A 27580-nucleotide genomic window follows, 5' to 3' on the forward strand; every position below is an offset into this window, starting at 1 on the left:
TTGCCACTTTCCACAACCACATGTTCTAAAAAATACGCGCACTTCATGACTGTGGTTTCCCCCTCCACCTCTATGGTCGTTGTACGGGGTAACCACTTGATATGCATCAGTTTCATGATTAAATTTCCTCAGAGTGTGTCCTGAAGTTTTCTGCACATTTTTTGTATAGATCCCCATTGCATAATCACTCCACACCTTACCTTGAGAGCGATCAAAAGTAATTTCTTTATGTCAATCATGGAAATATGCAACAAGTTTGCACCAAGTGAACTCAACCATTGCAGCAATGGGCAAACCGCGAGCACATTTAAGTACCCCATTAAAGCACTCAGAGATATTGGTTGTCATTGCCTCATAACGTCTTCCACCATCATGTGACTGGGTCCATTTGTCCACATCCTCACTCATTAGATATGTGTATGGCATATAGCATGCAAGATGGGGATCATCAGGGTCTACACTCCTCAATGCATTAATCTCGACTTCCTTAATGGTTTGCATTATGGACTCAAATTTAGCTTCATGAGTCGCATATCCAGCTTTCAAGGCCAATGCCTTTAGAGTCGGGTCATCAAAGTGTGTGTTGAAGTTGCTAGCAACATGTCGAAGGAAATATCGGTGAAATACCCATAAGCTTCCGTTATCACCTCTAGGCCACTCTGTAATGGCGCATTTGATACCTTTATGTCAGTCAGAAATAATGCAAATGCCCTCGTCAGGTATCACATGCTTTATCGAAATCCTGAGACACTCTAAAAACCACCCCCAACTAGCCCCTGACTCCTTGTCCACAACAACAAAGACGAGAGGCAAAACCTCTTGGTTAGCATCGGTTGCCATTGCAATCATGAACACCCCTCGATATTTACAATACAAATGAGTCCCATCAATACTAATCACTAGCTTGCAATATCTGAATGCAGTAATGTATGGAGTGAATGCCCAAAATACATAACGCAGTAACATAGTACCATCTAAGCCCCTAGGTATGGTGTAATAGGTGTATTGGGTACCTGAATCCTGATCCAAGTATGCCAACAACAACTTTTGTAACCTTTGGCAAGACTCCCCCTAATCCCCAAATATCTTAGCAATTACCTTTTGTTTTGTCGCAATTTTCCCACAATTTCTAATGCAACAAAATTAGAATCCATCATTTTATCGTCTCTTTGTAGGCCAAAGGGTATACAACTGTGTGGACCCACATAAGGCGTGACCATTCACAGACCATTAAGTTTAGCCTTCATGAATGCCCCAACGTACCACTTGTAGTTGGTGTCAATGCATGCGGCGCACAATTTAGTTTTGGTCGACCTTTGGATTATAAAATTTCTATTATCTTTTGCTGCGTATATTATCAATGCACGCTTCACCGCCTTTTTATTTGCAAAAGTCAACCCTTTACTAAAATGCATCCCATCTTCCCAAGTAAAAACAAATGGTATTTGAAGACGTGAAGGATCAACTATATTTTCCCAAGTATTTGCGTAGAATGACTCAACAGGAGGTGTGTAGGCAGTGGTCATATTTGTATCATGCTGGACACCAATATCATCGTCTGCATCACCTTCATCATGGTACTCCATATTTTCCTCTTCAAAATTGGGAACGAGTTTATGGTCATCCACATCCTTGTCAAAGTTGCCTCGCTCAATCCTCTCTTCGTACTCATCCATATCATCAAGATTTTCACCATTATTCGCAGCATGATCTTCATCTTCGTCTTCCTCCCCTAAATGTGTCTCTTGAGGTTGGAGTATTTCACCAGTATTGGCATAATGATCTTGAGATGGGAGCGTATAACCTCCCATTGTATAGCCTCCCATTATAGTGCATCCATCATCTAGGGCTGTAAATTGTAAAGATGTAGTTGTTTGTTGCATATCCTCAGTATCAACTTTTGCAAGTGGCTTCAAACTTACGTACAACTCAGCAGCATTTACTTGAGGCATTTTATGGATCCTATTAAACATGATCTTTACATGTTTGTCTTCTTTTATCGCTATATACCCGTAATTTATTCATTCATGAAAGATTTCTTGTAGGTAAAGATAAATAATTTTTATGTCATAACAATCAGGGTTCAAATTCAATTCTTCCATTATTTTCCTCTTCAAATCATTCAACGTCTTCAACTTACGACTTATCATCATGTAGTAGCATTCAATGCCCAGCCCTCTAAATGGGAATCCGTCAATCTCTCTAGTATTGACAACGGGTCCACCGTAGTATACATTTATATCAATATTCTTCAGAAACTGTGAACCTATTAGAGTCAACTGTAATATGTTAGTGACATATTTTATCTCTTTCATTTAACATCAATTGTAAAACATTTTCTATCTACTCAAAGTACAAAAATTATAACTTGTCACCCCACATTTGCATATACTTATCTCACATTACATACAAACACACTCAATTATTATCATTTCATACTCAAACAAATAAAAAAAACTAAAGACAAAACTCACTCCCATTACAAAATTACAAATCATTCTAACAAAAATATAAAGGAAAATATCAAACCAAACAACAACAAAAATAGTCATGATAAAAAGCCTAACAATACATATATATATCTACAATATTTTTTACAATCATTAAAAACCTAACAATACAAATATACCAACAATACATATTAAATATCAATCATTATTTCATACTCAAGCAAAAAAAATTAAAGACAAATATCAAACCAAACAACAAAAGAAATTCATGATACATAGCCATGATAAAAACCTAACAATACAATCTATGATTATAATTTCATACTCAAGCAAAAAAAAACTAAAGACAAATATCAAACCAAACAACAAAATTCATGATACATACCCATGATAAAAACCTAACAATACAATCAATGATTATAATTTCATACTCAAGCAAAAAAAAAAAAAAAACTAAAGAAAAATATCAAACCAAACAACAAAAGAAATTCATGATACATACCCATGTTAAAAACCTAACAATACAATCAATGATTATAATTTCATACTCAAGCAAAAAAAAAAAAAAAAAAAAACTAAAGACAAATATCAAAACCAAACAACAAAAGTCATGATACATACCCATGATACAAATATATCTTAACACCATATACACTAACACTATATTCACTAAACAACCAAAAGACCCATACCTGACATGAGGATGTGCAAATGTGCTGAGATTGTATGAGTGAGAGGGGGAGTGAGAGAGGGAAAGACTACAATGAGTGTTAGGATTGTATGAGAGAGAGAGAGAGAGAGAGGGAGTGAGAGAGGGGGAAGACTTGCTAAATGTGTGTATGACCCATCGAGACCTAGACAAAAAACCAAATCTGATATAGCGACCAAACATAATTGCCACGTGGTGTAATTTTTCACCACAATTTAAAAATCGAGTTTTTGACAGTTTCACTTTTAGCAAACTGTGGTGTAATTTTTCACCACAATTTAAAAATCGAGTTTTTGACAGTTTCACTTTTAGCAAACTGAGCCTCTAAAGCTCAATTTCCACGTGTCCTCTACGTGAAATCCTAAACCATAGAAGCCTAGCTTTTAAGACTTGGTATAAAAATCGAGTCTCTAAGATTCAATTTCCACTTTAAAAAAGCCCAAGTTAGACTCCCTCAGAACATGAAAGTCGAGCCGTAAAGGCTCGATCCAAAATCAAGCATAAAGGGTCGAGATATTAGTAATAAATATCTACTAATTATATTCGTTGGAAAACTAAATTAGTTTCCAATTTTCGCCAGTTTAATTGACTCTAGATTTGGGGGTTGAATTAATCATCAGGTTAAGATTCCGTTGCAAAAAGAAAGAAATCATCGAATCGAATGGCGAAGGAAGAAGGTGAAAATGGTTTTTCAGAGCGGAAGAGGCTGAAGAGAGTGGCATTGGCGAAGGACATCATAGTGACAGATAGTCGAGCGAAGGTGGAAGCGGCGTCGAGGCTGAGGCCTTCGAATGTCGTAATCAAACACCATGGCAAGGACATTCTCAAGAAGTCTCAGCGGAAGAACAGATTCCTCTTCTCCTTCCCAGGACTACTCGCCCCTCTTCCTGCTCAAGGAGGCAAGATCGGTGAGCTCAAGGATTTGGCCACCAAAAACCCCATTCTCTACCTCCATTTCCCCAAGGTTTTTATTTATTTTGATATTCATTCCCAATTCCCAATTTTATTTTATTTTTTATTTTTTACAATCACCCAGCCAATTGTTACTTTCAGGGCCGATTGAAGTTGTTTGGGACTATTTTATATCCCAACAACAGATATCTGACGTTACAATTCCCTAGAGGTGGCAAGAGTGTCACCTGTGACGATTACTTCGATAATATGGTTAGTCTTTTCTTTCCAAACACTCTCTCACTCGCTTAATTAAGCTTTTTTTTTTTTGGGACAATTCGTAATATTTGTCATTAGTATCATAGAAAAGAAAAGAGATCCTTACCTTTCCTCCCCCCATTTAAAATAATTGAAAGAGGGAATGTTAGATTCAGCTATAAAATTATTCATCATTTTCTAATAGAGAATAGATTAAGCTTTTTAAGTAATGTGTAATTTATCTGATTCACACTCGAACCACCGTTTTCCCTTTTTGTCTCACCAATTACTTTGATACTACACCACAGATTGTATTTTCTGAAGCATGGTGGATTGGGACAGAAGATGAGAACCCCGAAGAAGCTCGCCTCGATTTTCCTAATGATTTTAATGAGGTTTGGTTCTCTTTGAATTTTTGTGTGATGTGAATTTATATTTCCTTTGATGATCCACATCTCAAATCTCCATTTTTTTTTTCAGGGACAACTCATTGAATATGACTTCAAAGGTGGAGCAGGGTCCACATCTTTGATTAATAAGCCTGCCGGAATGACATATGTAGAACAACAGTCTCCTAAATCTGAAGAGCTTGAAGTTGATTTATCTGACTCTGAGAAAAATATCAAGGATTTGATCAAAGCAACACCAGCTCGACATTCACAGAGAACCGCTGGGAAAACATTCAAGTACTAGCCTTGCCATCTTATATTGCCTTATATATCTTCTTTTTGTTAAATATAATTGATATTCATTTTTAATCCTCACAAAGATGTGAGTAGCTGCAATATAGTTCTTTTATTGCCAAAAGATGTTGAATGTTGATTATGTTGTCCCTTCGCTCGCTCAAATAGTAAAACGATTAGAAGGGGTGGGGGTAATCTTAGATATTAGACTATTGTTGTATATAATATTAATAGATGATGTATATTGCACATGAAGGAGGTGCTAGAAATTCTTAGTTCCCAGCCCTTTTATTATTCATTTCTTATGCAGGAATGTGGTTACAATAGGACAAGGAATATTCTTAAAGGAGACAGATGGTAGGGACACATCGTCACTGGAATCTTCTAAACCCTTCTAGTAGAATACCGCCTATACAACCCAAGAGTACAACCCATAATATCATCATTCTATTTATTTTAACACCCCCCTCAAGTGGGAGCATATGTGTCATATAAGACCAACTTGAAAAATATAGACCCTAAACACTACACAATACCTTGGTAAAGATATTGGCAAGTTGGTCTTCAGACTTCACAAATGGTGTAGTGACATCTCCACTAAGAATCTTGTCTCGGACAAAGTGGTAATCTGTGCTAGTTCTTATTTAACTAAATGAACTAAGCTTGAGCTCAAATTTGAAGATTTGTTGTTGTATTAAAGTGTGAATGAATTAGTTCCTTCCCACGGAGAATGATATGACAATCGAAGGTTTCTCCAAGGGTAGCTTTCTTTTCTTGGTCTGCTTCCTTAGGTAAGATCTTAACAACGGACAACTTTTGTAAAAGACGTGTGCTAGTGCTTGACTGGTGCTATATGTGTAAGAGATGTGGGGAGTCGAAGGATCATCTTCTACTTCATTGCCCCATAGCTTGGGAGTTGTGGTCTTTGGTTTTCTGCTTGTTTGGTATTCAATGGGTCATGCCTCATACTGTTCTTGAACTGTTTGAGGCTTGGCAAGGAAAGTTTGCGCGACATTGTCACATTGATGTTTGGAGATTAGTGCCTCATTGCTTGATATGGTGCATTTGGCGTGAAAGGAATGCTAGAAGCTTTGAGGGTTGTGAATGTTCTTTGCTAGAGCTTAAGTCTTTTTTCTTGCACACTCTTTGAATGGAGTGTGGTCTTTTCTCATTTTTCTTGTTCTTCTTTTCCTATTTTTCTTGATTGTTGTACTTTTGTTTCCTAATTTGTGCCCCCATAGTACATCCCCAATGTACTTGGTTTGGCACTTTTTCTATTTTTAATAATATTCTTACGTTGCTTATATAAAAAAAAAAAGAGTAAATGAATTAGTTAATAAAATTTAAGTATAAATTTGGATGGCTAATGTGCATCAGAAAGCTAGAAACATAAGTTTCTTAAAAAAAAGGTGTTAATTTACTTAATAATTTAACAGAGCTTGTTTGGGAAATTAACAAACCGTGCTAGAACGTAAATATTGAGCTCGGTCTTCAGCTCAAGTTTGGTTTGAGCTCAGTAGCAAAGTAAATACAAACCAAGTTTGAACTCCTTTAGTTCAGCTCAGCTCGGCTTGGCTAGGCTCATTGCAGTCCCATGATAAGGCTTGTTGACCATATGGAAACCACCAACACTGAAATATGAGATCCTTCTTCTGATGCTTTTGAGCCAAATTTTTGAAAATTTTCATTGATTAAGCTTTGATGTTCTATCTAGTTAAGTTAATCATTTCCTTCAGAAATTACAATTTCCCATTTATCTATAGCCTTTTTATTGTTCAGTTTTGCAGATGCTTCTTCTGGGGATGAATCTGTTAAGAGTGATGCTGATGTATCAGAAGGGGAAGGAAAAAAAGTTGAGGAAGTTGATTCTTCAATCACAAAATATACTAGTGGAAATATCCTGACCATATCATCTTTGATAGTAAATGTTTGTAAAGGCACTTCTTTTTTAAACATCTCTGCATGCCAGCCAAACTGGAAGTCTAGAACATTAGAACTTTATTCTTCTTAGCATTTTCATGAACTTATTTTGTTTATTCTGTAAAAGTACACCTATACGTCAAAAAGGTTGATACTTTAAAAAGCTTTACATTCTATTTTAGGATATAAGCTGAGCCAAACTTTCCTTTCACGGGCAATATGTTGATTCCCTTAATTTGCAAGTACAGACTGAAAATCTCTGCTCTGTAAACCTTGACATTGACAATAAGGGTGCTGTAGAAAGGGGTCAATTTCCTGAACAGAATAAATTGTCTGCTATGTCAGTGTCTAAGTCGAAGAGACTGTCTCGTAATGCCACTACAGCAACTAAATCTAAGGAAAGGTCTGGCAGCAATCATGGTTCACTTGTTCAGGCTACTATATCCACACTGTTTAAGAAAGTAGAGGAGGTAAGATCTTAAGACTTTAATTTGGTTATTGAGAGTGCATGATTTTTTCCTTTTTCTTTTTATTCTTTTCATTCTGGTAGAATAAAAAAACTTTGTTGAGATGCTCATTTTTCCAATTCCTCACTGCACCTTTGCATTTCTGAAGGGTCCACTATCAATTTGACTATCATGTGCATGGATTGAATGCTATGCCAGTACCCATGACTGTATGCTCCATTGGAGAGAGTATATGTTCAAGCTGGACCTATATGACTATATGCTCCAGCTTGAGGAGTGTCAAAGATATTGGGTTGATGTTCATGTAATGGCCCAAGAGGCCCAATATTTTGTAAGCCCATGTAGGGCGAACCCTAGCTCTTATATATACCCTGCTTAGGGTTCAGTGTAACAATGAGCTTTATATAGAAAATATGTATCCGCTAAGGGCTTCCCCCGTAGACGTAGGCCATCAGGACGAACCACGTAACCCTTGTATTCTTTTCTCTTTTCTACTTCCACTTCTCTATATTATTTTTTTCTCGCCTTTAAAATCTCTCTTGACATATTGTCCACATGATGCAAAGAGGGTCAGCCCTCCAAATCTTTGAGACTCTGTTGATGAAATCTTTCTTGCAAACACTTCAGCGTCTCAATCACAATCCTAAGCATCTCCCAAGATATCCCACACATAACAAATATAGAAGACCAAATATCAGTAGCCACTGGACAATGAAGCAACGTGTGCTCAATTGATTCCCCACTCCTCTTACACATGCAATACCAATAAATAATCAGGAGACTTCATTTTTTAATATTGTACACCATTAGAATTTTCCTTAATGCAACTGTCGAAGCAAAGAACACAAGCTTTTTTCGTGGCACCTTTGTACCTCAAATACAACAAGGGAAAAGAATTACCTGTGTTACCCTGCAAGGCCTTGAGTTTTACTTTCTTTCTAAGATGTCATCCTAAATAGGTCATCCCAAATAGGTTTTGATTTGAAGTGAGCTCCTAGAGTAACCCTATATATTTCATTGGAAGGTAACACACTTTGCATCCTAGTATTCCAGTAAGACATTAATTTGGCGGCCAAATTAATCTTCAATCTAGGCACAACTTTAAAGAAAAGAAGAATGCATCTTGGTCAAGGCCTACTAGATGCATGTGTAGCTTATTAATCTAGTAAGGGAGGGAGGGAGGGAATAGTGCTAAATGCATGTCAACTTTGACTACAATCTTGCATGTTATTATTACTTTCTCAGATTTATACATAATGTCTTATTGGGGAAATATGATTCAAACTATACTGCCAAGTAACTTATAGCTAACTGGTATTCAGAATTACAGTTTTCTTATAAAGCTTTCCATTTTCAGAAAGCACCAAGAAGTCCAAGGAAATCCCCATCTCCAAAAGGTTTTTAATTTTCTCTATTTCATTTTTATAATGGGACCATTGGGATTAGAAAATTCAGAACAAGAACTATTGATGTCTCCAGTTTCCAGCCAGAAGTTGCAGCATCCTAATTCAAAAAGGAAGAATAATGAGGTAGAGGTTTTGCCTTTAATTCCCCCCGCCCCCTCTCTCTTGAATTTTAAGTACAGCAATCTCTCTTCCTAGCAATGACTGCTTTATGTGGGACTGTTGTGGGATTTATGTTTGTGTGCAAGCTGACATGGCATAAAAATCTTGTTCTTGCAGGATGAAGGACCTAGGAAAAAGGAAAAAGTTATCAAGGAAAAAGATGTTGGTAAGTTTCCCTCTCTTGTAGGGAATATAAACGAAATTTCTAGATCTGTGAGATGCAAAAATTGAGAAAATATATGCATCAAAGAAAAAAAAAATCACGCAAAGCAATATTTATGTGGTTTGGCAATTTGCCTACGTCTACGGAGTTGTAGTGATTTCACTATTTTTAGGAAAAAATACAAAATGCGGCAATATAGTTTTTTCTCTCAAAACAACTCACCCAACCTTAATCTCAAAACTACGGCATTTCACTCTTGCACACATGATTCACAATCGGCTAAACATGGGCCAAAATCTTTTCCGACTAAGAATAAAAAAAATCTATGTAGCACTGATACAAATACGATATGTAGTATGATGACACGACATTTATTGAAAAATTAGGATACGATACGTTGAGGAAAAGACAATTAATTAATTAATATTTATTTTTAGTTATATAAATTTTATATTTGAAATAAGTTATGTTTATTTAGGATTTAAAAACTATGTAACAAAAATGAAATGTTAAAATTAATTTAAAGACAATAAAATATTTTTTAAAGTACGAACAAAAGTGTTCAAATAAACTAGATACCCATAAAAAAGAGCTCAAATAAACAACATTCAACATCAAAATAGAAGAATTGAATTAAAAAAAAAAGTTTTTTTCTTCCTGAGTGTTTACTTGACACATTTGTGTCTGTGATGGATACATGTCCAACCAGTACGTTGGCAATTTTGCGTCCGTGCTTCCCAGGAAAGAATCTCATTAAAAAACTGTGATACTTTTATATCGGGTTGGGTCATAATCTGAATCAAATACAACTAGCTCCACATAGCCCAACAAATCTCCCACTTGGAGACTAGTTCAATCACCAACAATAGCCGCATACCTCCAAACACAATCCCTTGCCAGTGCAACTCATCCTCTTGTCCTTGAGCTAGAAGACCAACTGGAGTTGTGTGCAACTTCAACTTCTCAATTGTGACACCCTTAGTTAACATATCTGTTGGATTCTTAGATCCACAAATCTTCTCAAGTATCTGTAGTTCATTTTCAACAAGATAACGAATAAAGTGGTATCTTTTTTTTTTTTGATAAGTAATATAAGAATTATTATTGATGAATGTTGGAACATATTTGAAAAAAATAATTCCTTTTTTTGATAGGTAATAAGCGTATTATTAAACAAACTGAAAAACAGAAGAAAGCAAATACAAGGTGTTCATGATGGTGAACACAAGGAAATGCAACAAACAAACAAACAAACAGCAACAAACAGCCAGAATAAACTTAAAGTGCAATACTAAGAGAAGAAATAAACTCCAAGGTAGTGGAACAATTCGAGAAGCCCCAACACCTCGACCAATCAAATAAAGTCTTCTGGCACAGAGCTTGTAATTGAACCAAAGATTTCTCGGTATTCTCAAAAGAGCGCCGATTCCTTTCCGTCCAAACAGTCCACATCAAACAGCCAGGAACCATATTCCAAATATCTAAATTAAATTTTTCTACCCAATGGCTCCAACAATACACCAAACTTTCCACAGAGCCTGACATGACCCATTGGATCCCAAAGATCTAAAACATATGAACCCACAATGAGTAAGCTACAGGCCAATGGAGGAGGTTCCATTTTCTTTGGTTTTTTTCTTTTTCTCTGTTATCATGGGAGGTTCCATTTTCTTTTTCGTCGAGTCCAAAACATTTGAATTTTCGGTTGAAGGGGGAGGTACTTATTATATGTTACATATATATGAAAGAAATAAGGATTCTCTACGGTCAGTTTTCATAGTTAAAGAGAGTGCTAAACGTTTGCTAACTAATGTGGAGGATCTCATGTCAAATATACCTCCTCAAAACTTTGCAAGAACCTTCAGGGATGGTAGTAAGGTTTTTATTTTGCAACTGGGTTCCAATGCGCATGGAAGCTTTCTTATGATCTCTGAACTTGTTCATGGGCGTCATAAGGGTTCCATCATTGTGCCGGAAGGAAAGCTTGGTAGTAGGTGGAGAGGATTTGGATTTCATTTACACAAGGCTATTGCTCCCGACACACATACCGTCAAACCGCCATCTCAATTTGTTTTGAACCTAACAAGGCAACAGTTCAGGCATCAAAAATCCTTTTTGTCAGCAATGGGGGATGGTGATTGGAAAGATGAGGCAGGAAGCAAAAAAGGAAAGCAATTAATGCCCAGTATTCAAAATTCAAACAAGCCTTGCTTGAGCAGTCAGTACCATGATTCGTGTGATAGGGGTGTTGGGAAGGAAAGAACAATACCTGGGGCTGAAATCATGCTTGAGACTAAAGAAAATGCTATTAACGGCGCTAAAATTCCTTTATCGCTAGAACTATCTTTAAGTTTGGAGCGTGGGCTGAATGGTAAGTGGGAAGTTAAGTACTCCAACATTCGGGAAGTGGGTCGAGTAAGTGTTGAGCCCACGCAAGTCTTTAGGCCCACTGCACTCTCAAAAGCTAAATAACTCAACCCAACTCATTTAAATATCTATAAGCCCAAACCCACTTTGGTCTAGCGGCCCAAAACAAAAGAGCTTAACTCCTTGTCTTTTCCGATTCGAGAGACCCAACATCCAGGATAGTCTTCGTTGCTTCCATCGATCTCAACGTCCTCAGCGGTAGATGTTCTGAGTTCCAATGTAGTGGTGGATGTGCCGATAACGCCGTTGATGTCGTCGATGGTCTCCGATGTCGCCGCTGCTCAATCTCACGACTCCGATAAGGTTGACGATGCTAGGTATGAGTTATCGGCGTTGACTAACTTGAATCAAGCCTCTAATGTAGCCGAGGCTGAGCTTCTTGGTTCCAATGAGGCCGATGAGGCCAAGAATGAGTCGGCATGTACTACAACTAGTGAAGAGAGCTTAGATCAAGACTTCTGACTGATTCTTCAGGAGCATTGCGGCAATATAGTCAAGAAATGGGGGAATTCGGAGCAGTGGGTACTTGAACTACGTGACGGAAGGAGGGTTGCGGTTCCGATTCAGATATCTCTGCCACTAGGCTCCACGTAGCCCAACTTCTCTAAGATGCCCTAAGATTCTACTGCTGTTGCCTATTAATTGTGCTATTTATAGATATTTCATATATTTAGTGAGGAAATCAATATTTAGAAGTGGTTGTGCACTGCTAATGGAAGAATATTTTAGTCCTTCAAAGGAGTACAAAAATAGCAACAACACCCTATATCTAGTAAATGGCGTGGTAGGAAATTCCCTGAAATAATTAGTAACTCTAGAAAATGAGGATTCAAAATTACTGAAGCTCTACAATTGATGCGGGAGATGCAAGAAAATTATTATTTTAATATTATTTATGTTTGCAAGTCAATTGTATTTTTATGTTTTAAGTCCTAGTAGTTTATTAGGCTATTAGTATTTTAATTTGGAAGTAAGGTTATTTTTGTAATAAGGCAATTAGGGTTTCCTAATCAATTAGAACTAGAGTTTAGCAATCTTCTATAAGCAACCTATTGTACTCGTTGAGGAGATAGCTGATATTTTGATGAATAAAAAAATGGTCATTTGGTCTTTCTTTGGTTTGGTGTTGATTCCAGGTCCACCTTAGGTGCTGACTCTTAGTGGTTTTTCCACTTGGTGTTGATTCCAAGCAAAGCCTAGGTGTTGACTTCTAGGTCATATCCATTTATTTTTCCGTTGTTTAGTTTTGTTCTGATTGTCCTGCGTCAATTTTGGTATCAAAGCAAACACTGATCTGTTTGAAGCATCATCGCAATCAATCCAGAACCAAAAAAAAAATTCACCGTATATTTTACCACCACCAGAAATCCAGCCACCACACCACCTTCAAAATCCCTTTGCCACATCTCTGCCAAACCAACATCAGAAAGCCATCTTTCAATACCCACACGTATCAAGCCACCAGAAGGTTACCCATCAACCCAAGCCCTTTGACCCAACAACCAACAAACCCCATCTGTCAATTATTGCTCCATTTGAAGCGCCATCCACCAGCTGCCAGAAAAGCCAGCCACCACAACCACAACCGCAACCACAAACACTGTCGGAAGTCTCAACCTCGCACGCCGCTGGTTCTACTGCAATGCCAAACCTCCATCTATCCAATCTCATGAGGTAACCCACTAGCCTGTCTAAATTCTCCTATTCCCCTTCTTTAGCCGTTTACGTGACCTACCTGATCTGATCAACCTTAAACACATCTGACCCGACCCAAAGACAACCGATCTTTTTGCCTCAGCCTTAACTGTCCCAACCCATTTAAAAAAAAATAATAAAAAAAACCTTAATTAGACCCAATTGTCCCAACCCACTCAATCTACTAAACCCAGTAACCCAAAAAAAAAAATTACAACCACAAAGTCAGCCCAATCCACGTTGATACAAAGGTTTTTATTTTGGTGTTCAAATAGTGAAGCTTTATTTGGTTAATGCCATGGCAATCCCTTCTTTAGTGGGCCATATTTAGCAAGTCAAGGAGGCAAAATCTTTTTGCCTAGTGAGCTATGGTAATATCAGCAGCACCTTATTTGATGGTTGTAAAACTAATCCATGGGATTTTGTCAATTGGATGAATGGGATGGAGCAATTCTTTGAGCAAGCAAATTTTGCGGATAACATAAAAGTTAGGTATGCAAAGTTGAAGTTAAAGAGGTGGAGCACAAATGTTTTGGGAGGATCTTGAATATTTCCCCTATATAAAGTATGAACCTACCATTAGTGTGTGGGAATATATGAAAGAAAAGCTTTGTGATGAGTATTTGTCACCATACTTTCGAGTTAAAGTATCTACCCCCAATCTCAGTGTGGTACTTTTCAAGTTGAAGCAAATACGATGAATCCTCATCCCATTTCATGTCCTCAGTGCACTTTTGAACAATCTACCAAGGAATTAAAGGAATTAAAGGAATTATCTGAAAAGCTCATGAGAGGTGTTCAAGAAATGATTGCTCAGATGAAGCAAATGATGACTCAAACCGATTCAATTAGGAAACCAAGAATAATTGATCACAATGAAATTATTGCTGCCCCCATAGAAGACAACATTGATGATGAGATCTTGGTAGTGGAGAAACCTCAAGTAACACTAAAGCCTAATGTTGACAAAGACGTACGTGCCTCGACAAGTGTTGCTTTAACATGCATGCAAGGAAATGAATCTATTGAAGAGCAGCAAGGTGTAGAGATGGTTTCTAAAGAGAGTATTATGTTAGAGTGTGCACAGGATGTGATATTGGAAGCTAATGAATTTGCTTTTGATTAGCCTCCCATGGTGCATGAAGACAAACAGTTTGCTAAAGTGGAGAAAATGGATAACATAGTGCTTGCAATGGTTCAAGATAAGATTGTGTTGATTCCACACATTGATTTTATTATTCCAAAAGAGTTTGACATGGTGGAATTCAAGATTTTTCTTTTCTCTGTCCTCCCTAAGGTGATTCTGGATTGGAAGCAAGTGTTACTTGTTAGCATCCTAATCCTTCAATGCTTTAGAACTTGAGGTCGAGTTTTCTCCAACTAGAGGAGAATGATGTGAGAGTTGCAAGGAAATTATTATTTAATATTATTAATGTTTGCAAGTCAATTGTATTTTTATGTTTTAGGTCTTAATAGTTTATTAGGCTATTAGTATTTTAGTTTGGAAACAATGTTATTTTTATAATAAGGCAATTAGGGTTTCCTAGCTAATTAGAATTAGGGTTTAGCAATCCTTTATAAGTAACCTATTGTAGTCCTTGAGAAAATAGTTGATATTTTGATGAATGAAAAAAATGGTCATTTGGTCTTTCTTTGGTCTAGTGCTGACTCTAGTTCTACCTTAGATGCTGACTCCTAGTGGTTTTCCTGCTTGGTGCTAACTCCAAGCAAGGCCTAGGTGCTAACTTCTAGATCATATCCATTTATTTTTCCGTTGTTTAGTTTTGTTTTGGTTGTCCTGCGTCAACAATATAATAATCCATTGTTTCCCTAAGAAACGGGTCTCGCCATTACATGGGCAGTGCAAAAAATAACCAGCCAACCACGAAATTTGCAGGATTGAAATATAGTTTTTAATGCCAATATTTCCTACTTAATTGCATTACCTGATGCAACTGCCTAAGTGATGACAGTCATTAGCTGGTCTTCTTGGTTGAGGTCTTCATACTCATAAAGGGATTTTTTTTTCATTCTTTCGTTTTACTAATTTTCAAGATTAATTATGTGCAAAGTTACTACATTCACTACAATCCTAGTTAATTACAATCTGAGATTGTTGATCCAAGATAGTGGATAACATTGTCTAGCCTTCTTACATATTATCGATCTTTGTTTCCTTTGCCAAATGGCGTGGCAAACATAGTGGAAAAACTTCAACAAGGTTTTCTTTGGGGAGGTATGGGGGAGGAGCAGAAACTTCATACGGTGAAAATGACTGTGATTTGTAATCCTATTTCATTAGGTAGTTTGGGGATTAAGAATTCGGTGGTCTTTGCAGCTTCATAAGTTAAACTCTAGTCGCCTAGCCCCACTTCAATGTCCAATCCTCAACTACTACATGTCTGTTTCCAATCATTGCTCTCAAGTGAGACCAAATTTTTTAACTTCCTAATTTCCCTTGGAACCTGTGTTGGCTGCTTTATGCAAGCCAGCTTCCCGTACATGGTTTTTCCTACCATTTCCAATTTTATGCAATAGGGCCATACATTGCTGTTCAAAGCCTTAAATAGGAAAACCCACAAATTTACTGAATCCATGCAACGTTTTCTCCACCCATTTGGAATCCTCAATACCCCCTACCTGAAAGCACCCCCCCCCCCCCTCCCTCTCTGAGCACACTTGGGATCAAGGCAGCACCAAGGTTCACAACATACTGGACTTTAAGCCCCCTCAACCCACTTTGTTTCTTTTGAGAACCTGAACGAGCTCTGCTTGGCAACTGCAAAGCAGAACCCAGTTGGAGAAGACGTGAAGCCAGGAACAGGACTCTCTCCAGGAGGTCCAATTTATAAGACTGTTTCCCAGCTGGCAGCTTAGCCTTTTTCCAATTTTATGCAATAGGGCCATACATTGCTGTTCTAGAGCTTCCTTGCCTTGTTTTTTCAATGAGGCTCCCAGAATATCCGTTTGCCTTAGGTGCCCACCCATGATGACCTTTGGATGCTTGCTGGTACCACCTTAGGGTGGCTCTTCCCTGAGATTGCGACAGGTCTGGGTCAATTTCTTGGTGTGAACAGATTTGGGCTTCTTTCCTTTAGGATTTGAGTCAATGGACCTTGGTGCAAAATGGGATTTAGAGGCCCTCAAGCGTAGTTAACTAGATCCAAGCCCAATAATATGGGACATAAGGAGGAGACTTTATGTGAATGCATTCATTAATAATCACACAGACATGGATATGCAATTTAGTTTTAGACTTGACAAAGTTGTGGTTGACTTCTACTGGTCATGTGCATGGATAAGTTTCAGCAGGTCCAACATAAGCAACTCTGATTTTATTAGCATCATCTGTGAAATTTTAAGTGGTTGTGTCTTGATAGAATTCAGACTGTTTCCTAGCTGGCAGTAGCCTCTCTTCAAGGTGGTTAATGGTTTGTACAATTGGCTTCTTTGGTGTTGTGATGAAGATGGGGATGATTATCTTTTTGTATTAATGCTTAGTTTTCAGCCTAAGTGGACATTATTTAACTTTCCTATATTTGTGATCTCGTCTGTTTTCATGGATTTCCGGGTGAACTTAGTTTTTTGCATGTAGGAATATAAGGTGTCATTTTTTTCAAAATAAAGCAGGATGACCAGATCATTATTTGCAGTTCTGGTTATTGTTGTGGATGGTGTTAGAGCCAGAATTATACAATAAACATTATCAGGCCTCTCTCCTACAAATTCTGTGGTCTTTCAGAAATTACATTTCTATATATGTTTATCAATGCTTCATTTCGAAATTTCCTATGCACGATTTGTGTCATTACCAGATGTGTATATAAGTCAAACTTTGGCAAGCTAATGAATTGGTGTTTCTAAATTTGCAGGAGGAAGTATCATGGGAAAGAGAAAGGAAGTTGAGGTATTGTTGTTTTAGTTTTGGTTCATATTTATGCTTTGCGTATTTCTGTCTTGTTACTATCTTGTTAAACTAGGAGGGTGGAAGTTGGTTCCAGTCACATGTTTAGTTGAGTCATATACAAATGAGGGTTGTAGTCTAGTGGTGAAGGCGCTGGCTTCCTAATTACTTGTCCCAAGTTCAAAACCCGTCTTACTGTGTTGTGTCATTTTAATCTTTATATAAAAATTCCTTAATGATGATTTCATCTCCCTCACCCTTCTTCAGCAAACCCCCCCTTCCCCACACCAAAAAATTATATAACAAAAGTCTCTCTCACTCCCCTAACCCCTCTTCTTTCCCTCATCCCCTTCTTCAGCACCTCCTACAACTTCCCCCCATGGTTGAGATGTATCTCCCCTAGAAGTGCAAGACTTAGTGTCAATCTGATACTTTTTAGATGCACTAATCCCGAATGGTTTAGTGAATCTGAATCCAAATGCATTTAATTGATGGTTTATTTTTTCTTCCCTTTTTTGAATAATTATGTGTTTGTTATGCTTTTTTGGGCTATTCTTTTTTTTAATAATAAATAACAAAATATCATTAATAAAAAAGACTTAGGTACACCGGGAGTGTACATGGATAGGAGTACATCAAGATTGTAAATTACAATGATCAAGCATAACAAAAAGATTAGAGCATGAAAAAGAACAAAAAAAGAACACCAATCAAACAAAGAGTGGAGGAGAGATCTAATCTCAAGAATCGACTATTCCATTTCCTTGAAGCATCTAATGTTCCTTTCCCGCCAAAGACACCATAATATACAATGTGGGACGGCCCTCCACAAGTCTATGCTATGATGTCTACCAAACGAGCCCTACCAAGATGCGAATAAATCTGCCACACTCTAAGGCATAACCCAGATCACACCAAAAAGGACCCAAACCATAGACCATAGCTCGAAAGCAAAGGGACAAGGAAGAAGAAGATGGTTTACTGATCCCCCACGTCTTTTACACATAACACCAATCCATGACAAGGACACCCTTATCCCATAATCTATCAAGGGTCAAAATCTTGCCTAAGGTGGCAGTCCATGAAAAAGAAAGCAACTCTAGGAGGGATCTTTGAGTGCCACGCAGGTTTCCAAGGAAAAGGAGTATCAGGGTCGAAAAGAGGGGTAAGTAGTATTCACTAACCTTAAAGCCCTTATTCTTTGTCGACTTCCAACAAAGTTTTTCATGCCCCTCACCAGTAAAAGTCATAGAATGAATAAGGTTCCGAAAAATATCAAATTGTTCCATCTCCCAATCTTGGGGCTCTCTATAGAGTCAAAGATCCCAATGAAGTCTTTGGTTAGGAAAAGACGTGACATCTGCAAGATAGGAATCCTTGTTACAACTAAAGCTGTAGAGTTCGGGAAATGCCTTTCGAAAGTACAATCTCCACACCACGAACAATGCCAAAATTTAATTCTATTACCATTGCCAACTTTGAGGATGATGGACTTAAGGAAAGTAGGTCAGCGTTGTCTTATGGTTCTCCAAAGACTAACACCATAAGTAGCTGTTACTTCTTTTGTACACCACCCTCCTCAAATATTCCCATACTTGATCTCAATAACCTGCCACCAAAGGTGACTTGTCGCCATACAGTACCTCCACAGCCATTTACTTAGTAGAGCTTGGTTGAATTTAGAGTTATTCATGATCCAGGATTTTGTTTTGGAAATTCAGAGTTTGATGTTTTGATAAGATAACAGGCTGTCAGAATAGCATCACTCCTATAGGCTTTAAGAATACTAATGAAATAAGAGCGCCTTTTGACTGCCAACAAATATCTCAATTTATGTTCCACCACACCATTTTGTTGTGGGGTATGGGCACAAGAAAGCTAATGGTCATCAAGGAATTGAGTTAAAGCAATATGAAAATATTCACGAGCATTATTAAATCTAAAAACACAAATGAAAGCATCAAAATTGAGCCTATATTTCCATATAAAATGATATAAAATTTAATACAATTCTAACCTTTCCTTCATAAGGTAAAGGTAAGTGACTTGAGAGAAATCGTCAACAAACATGAAAAAATACCTAAACCCAAATATGAAGGGACTTTTATGGGATCCCAAATATCTGAATAAACTTGGTGAAAAGGACTGCTGACTCGACTCTCACGTATAGATACAAAAGGCATCGATGGTATTTACTTAATTGACATGCTTTACATTGTATGGACTCAATTTAATGTCATGATGGGACTAACAAGTTCAAGTTCTAAAGAGAGGGATGGCCAAGATGTCAATGATGCTGAAAAGGCGAGATTGATGATTGAAGGGACGCTAAATGAGGTGAATCATGAAAATCTCGATAGGAAAGATTGTTAGACTCATGTCTGCCACCAATCTTCCCTCCCTTTTGGAGATCTTCAAAAGTGCAATATGAGGTAAGAATATTGCAACCCAATTAAGAGCTTTGGTAAGTTTGCTAATAGACACTAGACTAAGTGGAAGCCGAGGAACATATCATATAGCATTGAAGACAAGGAAATAGTAGGGGTAAGACTAGAAGGTGTCTTTAGATCAGAGAGCAAACCTGGATTACTAGTCATATGACCAGTCAGTTGCTCTGGAATTAATGACCTAGGGATCTTGAGTGACGGTGGGAGGACGTTTCTAAGAGTGAGTAATAGTAGAAGAGGATGTAGTAGACTGAGATTGTAGAGACACAAGGCGACGATACTCTTCCTTAGGAATGGACACCACTTCGCCAGTTGAAATCAAGGTAGTCAATACCGTATTGGTACTAGTTGTACCGGCAGTTAGTATTGTATTGGCCACTAAACTAGTGCCAGTACTCCTCTAAAAAGTACCAAATAAAATTGTGTGTTGAATTGGTTGTACCAGAGATTTTTCGAGTGTTTTAGCCGCTATTGATGTTTTGGCCAGTACAATAAAAAATAATTATAAATATCATTATAAAGAAAATGTTATAAAACATGATATTTAATCTAATACATTGGGTTAATGTACTTTGGTTAATATTCGAGCTCATAAAATTTGGATTTTGAATTATATGTTTATAAACACACACATATGTAGTGGTAATTTTGAATTGGAACACCACTAATGACATGTACCAAAACAATCGTTCCCTTGACCAAACCAAAATGGCCTTTGGTGCAAAATTGACTCCCTTGGTTGAAAAGGGTTGTGAAACATTCTCCTCTTTCTAGAAACTAATTTGATGTGCAATAGGTTTCCAATGAAGATCCCAACAAATGTCTACCATATGATTCTCACCATGAAAATATGTACATTTACGAGGACCACGTCCTTTGCTATGACCTCCTCCCCTTTTCTCGCAACCTTCATTATCTTGATCTCCATAGATGCCACAACAACCTCTACCACTCATAGAGGTGAAAAAGGCATATTTATCACTAGAGGGTAATGCTTTTTTTTTTATATTAGGTAATCAAAGAACTAATATTAATGAGAAAAAAGAAGAAGAAAAGTACTAGAATCAGATGGTACTAGAATCAATAGGTAATGCAATAGTACTAGAATCAGATAACAGGGCTTAAGTCTACCAAAAGATTCACTAAAAGGGATGTCTTTACTACCCAAATTTGTGATTTTACAAGATCAAAGGCTGTAGGTAAGCTAGAGAGGGGCTTAAGTCTACCAAAAGATTCACTAAAAGCGATGTCTTTACTACCCAAATTTGTGATTTTACAAGATCAAAGGCTGTAGGTAAGCTAGAGAGGGGCTAAAGTCTACCAAAAAATTCACTAAAAGGGATGTCTTTACTGCCCAAATTTGTGATTTTACAAGACCAAAGGCTGTAGGTAAGCTAGAGAGGGGCTTAAGTCTACCAAAAGATTCACTAAAAGCGATGTCTTTACTGCCCAAATTTGTGATTTTACAAGATCAAAGGCTGTAGGTAAGCTAGAGAGGGGCTTAAGTCTACCAAAAAATTCACTAAAAGGGATGTCTTTACTGCCCAAATTTGTGATTTTACAAGATCAAAGGCTGTAGGTAAGCTAGAGAGGGGCTTAAGTCTACCAAAAGATTCACTAAAAGCGATGTCTTTACTGCCCAAATTTGTGATTTTACAAGATCAAAGGCTGTAAGTAAGCCAGAGAGGGGCTTAAGTCTACCAAAAAATTCACTAAAAGGGATGTCTTTACTGCCCAAATTTGTGATTTTACAAGATCAAAGGCTGTAGGTAAGCTAGAGAGAGTGATTGACGTGCAAACAATCTCTTTGTTTCTTCATCGTTTTACCATTAAAGGAGATGGATTGGTAAAGATCTGGGAAGCACGGGTGTGGCTAAATGGTAGCCATACCTGTGTTAGACTCGTATGTGATGCAGGATGCGGCTGCACGCGCGTCCACACTTTTTTTTAAATCCGATATAGATACGTTCAGGACATGGTGGGATATGGTCTCAGAGAAAAAAAGAAGAAGAAATAGATTATAACCTGAACCTTTCAGTGCTCTCACGCCGATCAATCTCCTCCCTCCTCCTCTTCTTCTTCTTTTGCTTCTTCTCACGCTGATCTTCTCCCTTGTCTTCTTCTTCTTCTTAGGCGATCTCCTCCACCTTATTCCTTTCACGCGATCTCCTCCCTCTTCTTCCTCCTCTAATCTCTTCTCCTTCTTCTTCCTTAGGCCAGATCTGTTTCTCTTAAGGATTTTCCTCTTGCCCTTTTCACCTGTTTTGTCCGTGGGTGTGTCCTGTGTGTATGTTTATCTTTATTTTGCATTTATCTTCTCCACCAACCACACGTGCTTCTTTTCAAATTGGTCCTATATGAATTAAAATCCTATCAAGCTAAGTAATTATATTCTTTTACAATTCTTTTTTCATTATTTAGACACACACACATATATAATTAATTAATTAATTAACGTATCCTCGCCGCACCCGTGTCCTACTTTTTCAAAAATTGCCGTGTCGCTGCACCGCACCCGCACTTGCACCTGTATCCGTGTAGGTGCTTCCTAGGTAAAGATTGAGTTATTTACATATACCCTTAAATTATTTTTTCCCTGTGCTATTGTTTTTGCTCATTCATTAGTAATTTGCAGTTTGTTGTCTTATTGGACCATTAGGTGAACTTCGAGACCATGAAAATTTTCTCTTTTGGAGGCCTGGCTACCTTGAATTAGTCATAAATGAGGCCTGACTACCTCGAATTAGCCATAGATTTTCTCAGTCTTTTTTAGTTTTCAGTTTGCATTCTACTTTCAGGTTTTCTAATGAAATGTTGGATCAGTTTTTTTCTTTATTGAATCAAAATCGTTCAAATTCTCTATGGAGGAGTGAAGGACATATTACTTGCATATTACAAAAGAGGCAGAGATTCAAAGGGTAAGTCTAGAGACACATTCAAGTACACACCCAAATCCACAACACACTTTAGTGTCACCTTGTGATTGGGGCACTTAAATTTTATTTTTTTTAGCAATAGTGATCCCATTTGTAAGTAGTGAAATCCAATCATAAGTTCACACCCAAGCATGTTGTGAAATTGGGTGTGGGTAGGTGTGTCCGTAGGCGGACTCTAATGGAAAGCATATCAGGAGAACAAAGGATTACCATTTTTGGACTTCATAGCACCAAGCAATGGAACAAACCACCGGCATTACTGTCCCATGCACAAACCACCGACTAGTCACTAATACTAGGAAGCACCGACGCAGCAAAATGGGTGCCGCATCGGCGTCCGACACGGGGTGTGGCGGGCGATGTCGCTGCCTGCGCGTCGGTGCCGCGTCCAAATTTTTTTTTTTTCGTCTCCCGATATGCACCGATTCAAGCCGAATCGGTTTGTATCAGCCAAAATTGCCGAAACCGACCGATTCAGGCCGTACCGGCACCAAACCTGCAAATTCAGGCCGAAATTCAAAAAAAAAAAAAAAAAAAAGGTGCAAAATGCACCGTTTGAACTTAAGCTTTAAACAACAAAACCATAAAACAGCAAAACGCACTGATTCATTCTTCAGCTCTCACTCTCTGCGCTGCGTTTCCCCTTTCCCCTCTCAGCTCTCTGCTCTCCATCTCCCCTCTCTCACAGACACACTCAATCATTGCCTAAGACACAATCTCACAGCCTCTGCCACTCAATCACTCACTCTCCATCTCTGCTCTCCGTCTCCCCTCTCTCATAGACGCACTGTTTGCATCACTCGAACCATGTCAACTCTCAAGTCTCAAGCTCACCTCACCGACCCACTCTCAACTCAGGTATCAAACTAATCAAAACTTTCAATCTCATTTTTTCACCCTCCATTATACTCTCACATGCTCTATTACTCAATACTCATTGTGAATCTGTGATCTAATTTTTAAAATTTTTTATATAAGCTGTAATGTAATGTTGTGACTTGGGTTTGATTTTTTATTTAGTTAATAGTTATTATATATTTGTCAAATTATTTGTAGGTTAAATTGAATTTATTGAATTTGCAATGGATGAAGTTACTAGCATAGAAACTTCACCTTCATCTAATGAAATAGTGCCAAAGGATGAAGCTCCTCTTTGGCAGTATGTGACTAAGTTAGACAAACCACCTGGTTCTACTTCTAAATCAGGTGGAAACACACAATTTAAGTGCAACTATTGTGGTGGAGTTTTTTTGGGATCCTATTATATAATGTGAAAAAGTATGCTTCGCAATATATAGAAAATATAAATATAAATATTTTTTAGAAATTTTTTAATCGCCGCATCCGCACCCTACTTTTTCAAAAATTGCCGAGTCCCACACCCTCACCCACACCCAAATCCGGAAATGCACTTGTGCTTCATGGCACTAATACTGTCCAATCACAAAACTCCGAACACAAAGCGTTATACCATTTTGCCATCAAGATAGCAACATGAACCACCCAAGAAATGGATTGCAATTGCAGCAACCTGTACCACACTGCTACAAGCCTACAATTACATAACCACAGAAGCAAAGAACATACTGAAGCTTGATATGCACAAAGATACCAAATTAACACGAAAGAGGTGGCTATGGTGGGTCACCAGCTATTGGCAGTGAATTCGCAAGAGCTAAGTTTCTGGCCTATACACAAAGATTTGGGTCTTTGGGTGGCAAACTACTGAGATACAGGCCAGTCAACTTGACTTGGTAACTTAACTGGGTTGTGACAGCACTGTTTGGTCTTTGACTTAGTAACTTAACTGGGTCATGACGGCACCGATTGGTCTCGGAATGGCTATAGGAACCTCATTGGAGTCACGATGGGTACAAACAAGTGGTGGTACTCACTTAATGGCAACGGAAGCCTCGTTGAAGTCTTGAAAGGGACCTTTTTCTTTTGGGAGTGAGTAAGGTTGTTAGAGTCAGGGATTGCTATTACTATATCGCCGGCAATGGGGAATGCTGCATTGACAGTTGATGCTAGTGTTAGTGGTGATGACAATGGGTGTCTAAGTGCTCTTATACCATGTTAGTCTCGAGAAGTGTGTTTAGGGTTAATTAATTTACCCTAACACATACTTAGGTTGCGTTTGGTATTAGCTTAAAAAACCAGTTTTTTTTTATTATTTAGCTTATTTTTGGTATTATTCATAAGTCCCATTACACTTTTTGGTACTATTCATGGGTCCCATTGTACAATTTAAGCTTTCTTTTATTTACAATACTTTCAACATAAAGTTTTTTTGTTTCAGCTAAATGTTTCCGAACATGTAAATACCACTAGCAACAATACTTATACAAACTATAAGTGTATATATAAGTTCATTAGATATTAAAATATTATTTGTAATTTATTAATAATATAAATAGTGTTAAAATTATAGTTAAATAATTAAATTCATAATTTCCTAATTGTTTAAGCTTATGGGAGAAATGATAATTTATTATGGTAACAAAGCAGGAGATCTTGAACTTGATTCTTGTCTCCATTCTACCTCTCATATAAAATGTTAAAAATCACATGTTGGGTCCCATTTATTGAAGAATCTAGACCCACATGTGAGGGGAAGTGTTAGAATTATAGTAAATGATTAAATTCACAATTTCTTATTAGTTTAAACTTTTGGGAGAACTAGCGATTTATCAAATAGTTCATTTCATAATAAAAATTATATTTAATTTTTGTGAATACAAGGTTGGTAAATCTAATATTATAAGTTCATTAATCAAAATCATTCTATCTAATCAACTCAAATAGTATAATTTCAATATTAATTTAGTTATTAAGTTTTAGTCTAAACTTGTGAAGATGTAAAAAAATTTAGTCATGATGGTAACTTATATGGAAAAATAATAAGTTAATCAAATATCTCGTGAATACTCAAGCTTGTTCAACAAGAAAATGAATCAAGTTTGAACATGTAATTTAGTTTGTTGATAAGCTTGAGCTCTGCTCATGAAATAAGATTAAATGAACAATTCTAAAATTTTAATACTCGGCTCGATTTGTTTATAGCCCTTGCGTCAATTGATCATCCTCCTTTTGTGTGGTTTGGTTGCCTGCCAGCTTTGATCTTGATGTTTGCTTTGTCTGGCTTGTCTTGGTTATGCCCAAGTCCAATATGTACTTTTTGGATTCTTGATGTGGGGCACTTAGTAATGGAGACCATGGTTTTAAAAACCGAACCAGACTGGCCAGTTCAACCAGGAATTGGACCTTAATCCGGTCTGGTTATTGTTAAAAACCGGATATTAGGGAAAAAAAAAAAAAGGAAAACTAGAAAACCGCTAGTTTAACTGGAAACCGGTACGGTTAAACCAGTTTTAAGCTGCTTTGTTCAATAACACTTCAGCCACTATGTTTTTGACCCCCAAAAAAAAAAAAAAGATAGAGATTTTGTTTCAGATTTAAGAAGAGTGATTTTGACTTTGAAGATGCTGTCAAGTCTAGAGCTGTGAAGCCTAAGACACCCACATTAACACCGAAAACATCAGATTTACTATTTATGAGTTGACCCAGTTGAGGAAAAACCGAGGAAGCCCAAACCAAAGAGATGCAGGTACAATTTATCTGCTTCAGTTTAAGAGCTTTGCTTGCTGCTCTTGCGGACTTGCACATGCCCTAATGCACATATATTGACGAGAGAGAGAGAGAGAGAGAGAGAGAGAGAGAGAGAGAGAGTATTGAAGGCAAAGAGATGAAAAATTAGAAAAAAGTGAAAGAAGAAACTAGAAGTACAAAGCTTTTAATTAACCAAGGTGTGGATGTAAGATTTCAAAATATGTGATGGGTGGAGTATCAACATGTAAAGGTAGGATATGTGCTAGGAAAGAAATATCAAGTGGGCAATGATATTGCTACTCACTGGTAACTTTTGTTATTTGCAAAATAAAAGAATAACTAAAATACTTTTTGTAGTGGGCTTGAGTTTGGCTGTCATATATATATATATATAAGTTAAGGTCTAATGTTTTACTATTATTTAATAAAATTTCTTAGTTAAAAAGAGTAGTTATAAAATTATTTATTTATTTATGACATCATCGGTTCAACCATCGGTCCAACCCTAGTCCAACCATAAAACTGAGAACTACTCTCTATTCCGGTTCTTTGACCATACCGGTTTTTAAAACCATGATGGAGACCCAATGCTGCTTGGAAGCAGTGTCTTTTATGCATTATGTGCATTTGTGGTGAGTGCAATAGAGAGCTTTCAAGGGTCAGACTTTTTTATTATGAGAGCTTAAGATATGGGTTTTCTTAGATCCTTTTTTATTTTTGGGTTTAATCAAGTGATTTGCTTCTTTGCTAACCTGTGAATTCATGAACCTTGTAGATTAAAGATGATGAAATCGAACAATTCTCAAGCTCTTCACAGGTGATTTTCAAATGAAAAATGTATATATCTTATTGCATTTGCAAACATTCGGTCTCAATGTCAATGGTAAACAACTATATATCAAATTTCAGTCATTGCTGATATATTGTTGTTTGAAGCCAGGTTGTGATAACTGATTTTTGGCACTGAACTTGAACTGTTACTGTGATAGCCATTGACGCTGCAACAGTGTCACAACTCGTCTTTTGAAGAATGTGTGAATTTATATAGTTTGCTGATCATGCTAATTTCATTCATTATTATCTTGTTTAGGATGCTGAGGGAAGTGATGAAGATTGGACCTCCTAAGATTCTAATGTCATTGTTAGGAAACACCAATATAGTTTTCAATCAAATGATGTATATTAATTCCGTGTGAAATTATAGTGCTCTAGGAGCTCACAGGCTTCTAAGTGATCTTTGAAACCTGGTTATACTGCCACAGCCTTAACCCTTTGTTTTGGGGGAGTTAAAGTTGATTTTTGTTACTGAAATATAACAAAGAAACAAATTTCCTTCATGAGTTGGCGTCTGGTGTGGAGGAAAAGTTGCTGTCTGACTCCTCTTTATAGTTAAATGCTCAGGTCGTGAATTACAACTGTTCTATTTTGAATGCTGAATTATCTCTCCCAACTTCTC

The 27580-nt window shown here is 37.3% G+C and overlaps 1 protein-coding gene across 2 annotated transcripts; it reads left to right on the forward strand.

Annotated features, from left to right (window-relative positions):
- Window positions 1-3620: 3620 nt before the first annotated feature.
- LOC142631918 (DNA-binding protein RHL1) lies at window positions 3621-27580 on the forward strand. Of its 2 annotated transcripts, XR_012843689.1 has the most exons (13): window positions 3621-4123; window positions 4213-4323; window positions 4617-4703; window positions 4789-4994; window positions 6771-6886; window positions 7158-7381; window positions 8736-8775; window positions 8858-8907; window positions 9061-9109; window positions 17101-17135; window positions 25998-26122; window positions 26900-26941; window positions 27215-27291. XR_012843689.1 is itself a non-coding variant. In XM_075806274.1 (12 exons), exons 1-12 carry the CDS (start codon window positions 3821-3823, stop codon window positions 27248-27250), a joined length of 1299 nt encoding a protein of 432 aa, XP_075662389.1. In that variant the 5' UTR covers window positions 3621-3820; the 3' UTR covers window positions 27251-27580. The 2 variants fall into 2 exon arrangements, 1 of the variants encoding a protein (XP_075662389.1); XM_075806274.1 differs by lacking the exon at window positions 25998-26122 and having other exon boundaries at window positions 27215-27580.

The sequence above is a fragment of the Castanea sativa genome, chromosome 4 (genome assembly GCF_040712315.1).
Source record: "Castanea sativa cultivar Marrone di Chiusa Pesio chromosome 4, ASM4071231v1".
NCBI lineage: Eukaryota > Viridiplantae > Streptophyta > Magnoliopsida > Fagales > Fagaceae > Castanea > Castanea sativa.

Excerpts from the sequence above, each read along its gene's own strand:
- LOC142631918 (XM_075806274.1), top strand. The coding sequence starts at position 3,821 with ATGGCGAAGGAAGAAGGTGAAAATGGTTTTTCAGAGCGGAAGAGGCTG. Across the intron at positions 4,324-4,616 it reads ACGATTACTTCGATAATATG|ATTGTATTTTCTGAAGCATG; the intron begins GTTAGTCTTTTC and ends ACTACACCACAG. Across the intron at positions 17,136-26,899 it reads GAAAGAGAAAGGAAGTTGAG|ATTAAAGATGATGAAATCGA; the intron begins GTATTGTTGTTT and ends TGAACCTTGTAG.